An 8,314-nucleotide genomic window follows, 5' to 3' on the forward strand; every position below is an offset into this window, starting at 1 on the left:
GCAGGAGGGGCAAGGACCAGCCCCAGTCCTTACTCAAGGAGGAATCACTGCCAGGGGATCTTAATTAAGTCATTAAAAACAACAAAAGTGGCCTCCCATAACTGCTAATCTAAAGCTACAGCGCAGCAGGGGAGTCACCCTAGGGGCAGGCACAGCCCCACCGCTTGCACCCCCCGCCTAGAAACTTAGCGCCAAGACATTTATATTAAAAAAAGATACTTCAGTGACAACACTATGCAGAACTGAGGAAGCCCCCGAGATAATGGTAGCTCCCACCGCACCGTGGGATGAGCCTCCCCAGCTCCTGGAGGGGAGAGCGGCAGCAGGGAAGCAGGAGGAGCATGAGCCCCGGTGCCCTCACACCTTCGGGACTGCGTACTTGAAGACAGCCATGATGGCAGCACTGATGAGACCCGAGATGGGGACAGTGACGAACCAGGCCATGAAGATGTTTCGGAAGAGGCGCCAGTCCACCGCCTTTCTGGAGCGCAGCCAGCCCACCGAAACCACAGAGCCCACCTGCCCAAGGAGCCAGGGCTCAGCATCACAGCAGGATTAGGCACCCACTGGGTGCCCACTACCCCCCAGCCCTTCCCAGCGAAAGCCTCAGCCATGGGGCCAAGGGTCTCACTCCAGCCCTTAGGGACCCAGCAGACCCCAGGAAGAGAGAAAGGCAAGGAGCCACCGTTCTGGAGCAACAGTGGGGACACAGCACTGCAGCACCCAGGCTGCCATGGCTGCCTAGCAGAGCCCAGGGGTCCATCAAAAAGTTTTGTTCTCTCATCAGCTCCCCGAGTGCCCCCTCACCCAGGGACTCCCCCCAGCCCTGGGCAGCTGCTGCCACCCCGAGATGCAAATGGCAGAGCTGGGACCTGACAGGCAGCCAGCAGCCTCATTTGGTACCTCCTGCACAGCTCAGCCTTATTAGCAGCAGGATTTGGGGGAAGCTGAGCCCCTCCCTGCCACCCCCACCTACCTTGCAGTGGGTTGTGCTGATGGGGAGGCCAACATTGGAGGCAATCACCACCGTGAGGGCAGACGCCAGCTCAATGCTGAAGCCACTGCAGAGACAGAAAGCACATGAGAACCCAGTACCAGACCCACCGCACCTCCCGGCACATCAGGCTGGCTTAGCCCCAGCTGGACCTGGAACTGCTCTCCCCAGGCAGACGTTGCACAGCAGGATCAGCTCCTCACTTGGCTCTCCAGACACCCAGCAGCCCCATACTGACCCCCCAAGGGATGCAGGGAGGAGTTACAGGGCCACACACACCAGTTCCACCACCCAAGCAACAAAACTCCTGAAGGGAGCATGGAAAGGGGCCCCAGGAGCAGGATACAGCTCTAGAACTGCCTGAAGCCTCCCCCTGCCCCAAAGCAGACCTTACCTTGACGGCGTGATGGGAGTCAGGTCCTTCCCCATTGTCTGGATGACTCTCCTTCCCCAGACCCACAAGCCAATGCAAATCCCCACACCTCCATAGAGGAGCAGCCAGATGGGAGTTGCCACCTTGGTAGCCACATCACTCGTCTGATAGACCAGGTAGAGCGCAACCAGAGGCCCTATGGCATTGCTGGAAGAGAAAGCAGAAGTGGTCTAGAGGGCCAGAGGCTCTGGGCAAGGTGGGCTCCAGGCATGGCGAGCAACACCACCACCCCTGCTGACTCAACTGACCTGACATCATTGCCACCATGAGCAAAGGAGCCAAAGCAGGCTGTGAGGATCTGCAGGAACTGGAAGAGGAGGGACACCTCAGGTTTGTCCTGGTCATGCCATTCTTCCAGGGAGTTACTGCTGCCCTTGTGGTCACCAACTCCCATCTCCGCCTGGGCTGTGTTCAGATCCACATCAGCAGCTGGGTGGGCATCTGCCACAGCATTGCAGTAGCTAGTGTAGCTGTCCATGCGGACCCTCTTCTTGGTGTCTGCCACAGGCCAGGTCAGCTTCTCCATCTCCTCCCCATCCTTGGCACGGAGGGAGTCCAGGGGCATGCCACAGATGGCCATGGTGTAGGAAGTGTAGCTGTTGTTGCGTCGCAGGGGCTTGTCCCCCGAGTCGCCCATGCAGTCCCCCATCTTGGCCAGGTGCAGTTTATGCAGCAGCTCCTTGTAGAGGCCAGAATCCTTGTGCACAGTGTGGTACTGGTACTGCCCACTGGAGCTCATCTGGTGGCCCACAGCTTGGTTGAACTGGACAAGGTTGCCATTGGGAAGCCGCACAGCTCCTGCCAAGCGAGCCAGCAGGGATTTAGCACCCAGGGATACCTGGGGTGGGGGGAGACCACACCAGCACCCCCGCATCACCCCCACCACTCACCACTGTCGATGCTAGTTTCCTTCAGGTCAAGGCTGGGGAGCCTCTCCTGCTCTGGGGCCTCCTCCAGGTCCCCTAGGTTGAAGGAGACCATCCTCTCCTCCACCACTGCCCGGTGGGGCACAGCTGACCCCACATCAGCAATGGGGCTCTTGGCATTGCCCAGGGGCACCTTGGGCTCCTCATGGTCCTCCTTAGGGCTGATGTTCTTCTCCATCAAGGGGCTTTCAGAAGGACTGGATTTGATCTCTCCTGTGGGGGGAGGCAGCTGCCATCAAACCCCTTCCCACCACCACACCCAACACCAGGAGCAAGCCCACACACATCACCACTCAGATTTATGGCAGCTAAATAAAAATTTACAGCTTCCTCCCCATCCTGAACTTTGGAAACTGCTGGGCAGTTGTACCTTGTCCCGGGCACAACAGCCAAACCATCACAAGCCAGCTCATCTCCTATTTTTAGGCCCCACCCACCCACACGGGGTGTGGTGAGACCATTATGGTGCTTTTATGCCTGTTCTTCCTATGGCAGAGGTTCCTCTTCGAGCCATGTTTGTCCCATCCCCAGGGCCGTGGGATGCTCTGGACCTGCTTCTGGGGTGGCTGTAACCCCTGAAGCTGATGGGAAGGTGCCCAGAAGAGCCCAGCTCCTCTGCCAGCCCATCAGCTCCAGCCTGCCAGGAGGACTCAGCCACCTGGGCTCCTCTCCAGCTCTCACTGGTGGGCGACAAACCCAAACAGGAGCCCATCTCCACCTCCCAAGGGCAGTCTGGTTTCCTGTCCCACTGGAAAAGCCAAGCCAGCAGCACCAAGCCCTGTAAGCTGAGGCTGTTACTCCCCCTCTACCAGGAAAAGCATGTTTTCTCCAGGTGAAAACATGAGGTCAGCTCTTTCAGACAACAACAAAACACACCTCCTTGTCACAAACAACCATTTCCCAGCCAGTTTGCTTGCTGCAAGGGCCAGGCTGTGGCACCAAGGCCCTGCAGAGCTCATCTCCCCTGCATCACCACCTCCTCCCGCTGATGCTCTCCAGCAGGCAGGCTGCCGTAGCAGGCAGGGGAGCATGTCTGGCAGGCCAGAAAGCCTGTCTTGCAGGAGTTAAGCCAAAGCTCAAACAGCTGGAAGAATGTCAAGAGCAGCCATAAAGCTGTTAGTCACACCCCAGTTACACCAGTCTGACAAGGACACTGGTTATCCTCTCATCTCCAGTTCCTTAAGTGCCCCAGACTGCACACAATTTATATGCAAGACCACACACAACTCCAGAAGAGCTGCCTGTACTTTTCAGGAGGCAGAGCTCAGGACTGCTCTTTTGGATGCCTTTCAATGGAGATTTTTTTTTTTTTGCTACAGGGAAAGGATTTCATCAGCTTACACAGCTTTAAACTTGTGATCTGCATCTGCCAGGCCAAAGATTGATCAGCAGGTATGCAGAGGATTAAAGGTTACACCAGTTAACAGGCAGGTTGTCTCCTGCCGCCTTCTCTGTTAAACAATGAAATCAGGCTGTTTAATATTGCCTGCTGCCCCATGCAATTCAAAGTTTGCCCTGCTCAGAAATCAGCTGCCAGGCACTGCTCAGCAACACAACAGCTACTTCAAGGGGTATTTTGGGGTCCCAGGGAGCAGCTTTCTGGTGCTGCTGCAGGTTAGGAGCAGACAGGGTCCAGCTCAATGAGACATGCCCTGGTGACTCAGGCTTTGCAGAGCAGCTTAAACGATAACTGAAGCTGAGGATCCCTGCTAATAACAGCCCTGCGGCTAATGAGATCTCCCACTGGGAAAAGAAGTTTGTTAGTCTGAGCATGCTCTTCCCCAAAGGATTGCAGAAAGCAGCATTACTTACGTTCAATTTTCTTCTTCATTCTCGGACATACAAAGAACGAGACGACGAGAGCACAGACAACAGCACTCCCCGCCGAAATTAGGAGGATACCCCACAGAGGAAGTTTGTCAAAGCCCAGCACTAGGAAATAAAACAACGGATCTTTGAAAACCTCTGAGCAAAAGCCTCCTTGACATACGACTTTGCTCTTCCCAGCACAGGGACTCCACCACCTGCAATATCCCTGACCTAATTCACCAGCCAGGGAGAAACGCTATCGGAAAGTCATCACTGACCACACCAAAGCCAAGAGCTTAACCCACACCAAAGCCTCCCTGGTTACAGTCTTCCCCATCACAAGCTAACCTTTCACATGTGCAGACACTTTCCCCTCCCTCCCACGGCCAAACCTGATCAGGGACAGGAGGCTCCTCACAGCCCTTGTCTCCTCACTTGCTGCAATGTCAAAGAAAAAAAAAACCACCACTCAGCACAGCCACTGCAGCAACAGCACTGCTTCCACCCGTCAGGGAGAGGACACACAGGACCTGGGCTGCTCCCACTGGAAAGCCCCATCTCCGTTAGCTCCTCCGGCTGCTGGGGGAAGATGGTTCTCCTGCTCCACAAGTCCCAAGGAACTTAAGCTCAAGTTTCAAGGCAGCCAAGGTGTTACGTGACCCAGTTACAAGCATTCTCACATGCAGTGCAACTTTTCACAGAGGTTTTGCATTATACAGCCTGCTGCAGCCCCCAGTTGGGCTATCAGGTGCCTTTGACCGCTCAACTCCTGCATTTTCTGCTGCTACTTACTACTCGTAATGCACCAATAGCACAATTGCAGCTACTTTACCCACACATTTCGGCTATTTGCTTATGCCAAGCCTGGCTCACTGAAGGCTACAAACATGAATCCACCCTGTGGGTGCCAAGTAATAAAGTGCCCCCAGCAGCACTGCAGCAACCCTGCCTTCTCCTCCAGGCTGGAAAGCCAAGGGAAGGGGAAGCTGACATCCCTCCAAAAATTTTTCCAGACACTGTTTACAGAGAAAACCCTGTGGAGCCAGCGCTGACTGCCTTCACTCCACCTCCAGCAACTCCTCCACAACAGGAAACCCACGCTCAGACAAAAACAGCTCATGCCAAGTCACCCCGGCAGACGGACGTTACAGAGTCTCCAGCTCCACAGGCAAAGCCACCCTCCCCTGCCAAGCCCCCTCCTAGCACTGCCCACAACCTGTGCCCCTACACAGCAGCCAAACAAGCATTTCAATTTGGCTTTTCAAACTGAAGTACAAACTCCTCAGTACAGGTGCCAGCTCTTCTTGCCAGGGATAATGAGTTTATTCTTAGGGACAAAGTGAATCAGGAGGCACAGCCTCCATCCCTGCTCCTAGCCTCACTACCGGCAGCCTGAGGAGTCTCTTCAGCAGCAGCCAGGTGCCTGAGTTTTAGCACAGGTAAGAGAAGGGAAGGGGAAGTCATGTTATCTGCAAGTCCTGTGAAGACTAAGGAGAAAGGTCTGGAGGGGTTTAGTTTGAGCAGGTCTCTTTGGTTGGGCAACTATCTAGCCCAGAACTCAGCGCACACTAGCCTGCAGCCTTCTGTAACCGGCACAGGCCAGCCGCCTTCTAGGAGATTTCAGCCCTGTAAAGCAAAAAAGGGGTAAATCGTGCATTTAATGGAGGTTTTGTAAAGAATTTTAAAATTAAGGTTCAAGTATTCTGACGCGTACTTACAAGGTGCACCAGTATACATGATGGAGAAGAGGTTGATACCCACAGTACAGGCATAGAAGATGGGCAAAGCTCGCAAGCCATTGGGAACGGGATCTGCCTGCAAAACAAGGATCAGTGCTCCAGAAAGCCAGACCTTAGGGTTGTGCAGCGGCTGAGGAGCAGTCAAGCAACAACAGCCCCTTCCCAAAAGGGGGTTTGTGCCTTCAGTCAACTGCCAACAGCAACTCAAATACCATGCTCCCACAAGCCCTGCCAAAAGCCAGAAGCTCCCAACAGCTTTTAGTGAGTAACCCATGGGGCTGCGCCACTGTCAGACCCCCCTCAACAGTCTAGTGGGGGAGAAGGTGGCAGAACACCATGGGTCCCACAAGGCTCCCCAGGGACCCAGGGCAGGACCAGCTGAGTGTCCCACCACTCCCAAGGCTGGAACATCTCATCTGTGACCACAGCCAGGGGCTGCCTGGCTCTTGAAGCCTTCCCAAGGCTCCCCAGCCTGCAAGACCTCCCACAGTCTCCAGCTGCACGTACATTTTCTTTCACTCCCCAGGCACTTTTGGGCAAAACCATTTGTCAGACAAAGCTTTTACCTCTTTCCAGCTGACTTGGACAAAATAAAAAAGTCCATTACTCAAAGCAGCTTATTTGACCACATACCTGCACAGAGAGGTCCTCAGCAGAGCAGCAGGAGCACTTAATCTCTGCTGCTGCCCAGCAATTGGGGTCTAGCATTGGTACAAACACACCGAGCATTGCCAACTGCCAGGCAGGACAGAACAACCAATTCAGCACCAGAATGGAGCACAACAAGGCCAGCCCCGTTTTGAAATGCCACTTACACAAGGCACTCTGACACCAGTGACACCGAATTGTTTTAAAGGGCTGCCAGGTAGATAAGATCTTAACATCTCTTGAACCAGAAACAGTTAGAGCTAAGACCTAAAATAACTTAACCTCAAACACGCAGCAGAAAATGCTGGAGTTCCTCTGTACAGCTGGCTGGATACCCCTGCTCTGAGCTGGCAGCATCCTCACTCCAGGTTCATCATCATCTCAAAGATGAGGTCTAAAGCTGCCACCTCCATTTCGAGCATCTTTGGGTGCCCAATCCCTCTTCCTGGGTTTTCAGACACTCCCAGCAGTGGGAGTATGTCCCTGGAGCCAGCCCCGGTGCCCCTCACTTTACCTGGGGCCCCAGATGGGAGCAAAGCAGAGTTTCCACAGCACCAGGGACTTAAAAAAAGCCGTTGCTGTTGGTCATTGACTTCATCTGCAGCCTGACACAAGAGGACGTCCAGTCTTGCACCGGGACTTAGGAAACGCCTAACAAGCAGCTCTGATCTTACCAATTCCGGGCTATTTCACTACTTGGAAGCTGCAGCTGTTTCTGCTGAGGCCAGGCAGGACACTCCTGGCCCAGATGTTTTGGAGTAGGTTGAGTGAGGCCTCCTCACCTCCCAGGCTCCAGCTACAAGTCTCATTTTCCCATCCCTTCAGCTCCTACTGAAGGGTTCACCCAAGTGTCAACACAAGGATGATGTGCCTGGAGAAGCTGTGGCACACAAGCCAACCAACCAGTCCAACAGGCAGATGAGGGAGCACCTGGGAGCCCCAAGGTGTCAGAAAATGGGGTGGACAACCCTTACCTTACAGAGGATGAACCTCCGGACAAGGAAGAACAGGATAGCAGACATGATGCCCGAAAGGAGGGGCGAGATGAACCAGGACAACACTAGGAGAGAAGAGGCATGATCAACATCCTGCTGCTGGAAGGGGAAGCCCAGGGTACATAGGGATGCCGCACACATGTGTGGTCATGCGAGGTGGACTCACCAATCTTTAGCAGCTCGGACCACTTGACACCTTCTTGCCCTTTGGCCACCAGCGAAAAGCCAATGGTTGCTCCAACAATACAGTGGGTACCAGAAATGGGGAGCTTCAAGAATGAAGCCACTAGCTGCCACACAGCTGATCCTGGAGAAGGAGAAACCTGGTAAGAAAGCCCTCACCAGGGCACCTGGGGGCACACTGCTCCCCCATTTTGACCCCTCCATTTCTCACCGAACATGGCACTGATCGAACCCGCCATCAGCAGCTGCTGCGTGGAGTTGTACATCTCCACATCAATCAACCCCTTCCGGATGGTCTCGCTGACTTTGGCTCCCAGGAGGACGGAGCCCACTGTCTCAAAGACACTGGCCAAGACACAGGCTTGCCGGAGGGTCACCACACCCGAGCCCACCGCTGTGCCGAAGGAGTTAGCCACGTCATTGGCACCAACGGAGAAGGCCAGGACAAAGGCGATAATGAAGCCCAGGACCAGCATCCAGAGGAAGGCCGCCATGGGGGCGGGGGGCACCGCTGGGGTCGGGTCCATGGTTTTGGGGGGGAAGGAAGCGGGGCAAGGTATTAATAAATTAGGTATAAAATTAAATAG

At 54.6% G+C, this 8,314-nt stretch overlaps 1 protein-coding gene across 1 annotated transcript; it reads right to left on the reverse strand.

Moving 5' to 3' along the window:
* Window positions 1–357: 357 nt before the first annotated feature.
* Window positions 358–8,254, reverse strand: SLC20A1 (solute carrier family 20 (phosphate transporter), member 1). Its single transcript, XM_010287450.1, has 10 exons — window positions 7,939–8,254; window positions 7,711–7,851; window positions 7,524–7,609; window positions 5,881–5,977; window positions 4,166–4,285; window positions 2,318–2,566; window positions 1,676–2,225; window positions 1,389–1,574; window positions 977–1,061; window positions 358–519 (listed from the first exon to the last, which is right to left on the reverse strand). The coding sequence occupies exons 1-10, from the start codon at window positions 8,252–8,254 to the stop codon at window positions 358–360; spliced, it is 1,992 nt and encodes a 663-aa protein (XP_010285752.1).
* Between the last annotated feature and the right edge of the window lie 60 nt (window positions 8,255–8,314).

This window comes from Phaethon lepturus, unplaced genomic scaffold (assembly GCF_000687285.1).
Source record: "Phaethon lepturus isolate BGI_N335 unplaced genomic scaffold, ASM68728v1 scaffold37965, whole genome shotgun sequence".
NCBI classification, from domain to species: domain Eukaryota; kingdom Metazoa; phylum Chordata; class Aves; order Phaethontiformes; family Phaethontidae; genus Phaethon; species Phaethon lepturus.

Excerpts from the sequence above, each read along its gene's own strand:
- SLC20A1 (XM_010287450.1), bottom strand. The coding sequence starts at position 8,254 with ATGGACCCGACCCCAGCGGTGCCCCCCGCCCCCATGGCGGCCTTCCTC. Across the intron at positions 7,610-7,710 it reads GTCCGAGCTGCTAAAGATTG|TGTTGTCCTGGTTCATCTCG; the intron begins GTGAGTCCACCT and ends CTTCTCTCCTAG. Across the intron at positions 520-976 it reads TCAGCACAACCCACTGCAAG|GTGGGCTCTGTGGTTTCGGT; the intron begins GTAGGTGGGGGT and ends CTCCTTGGGCAG.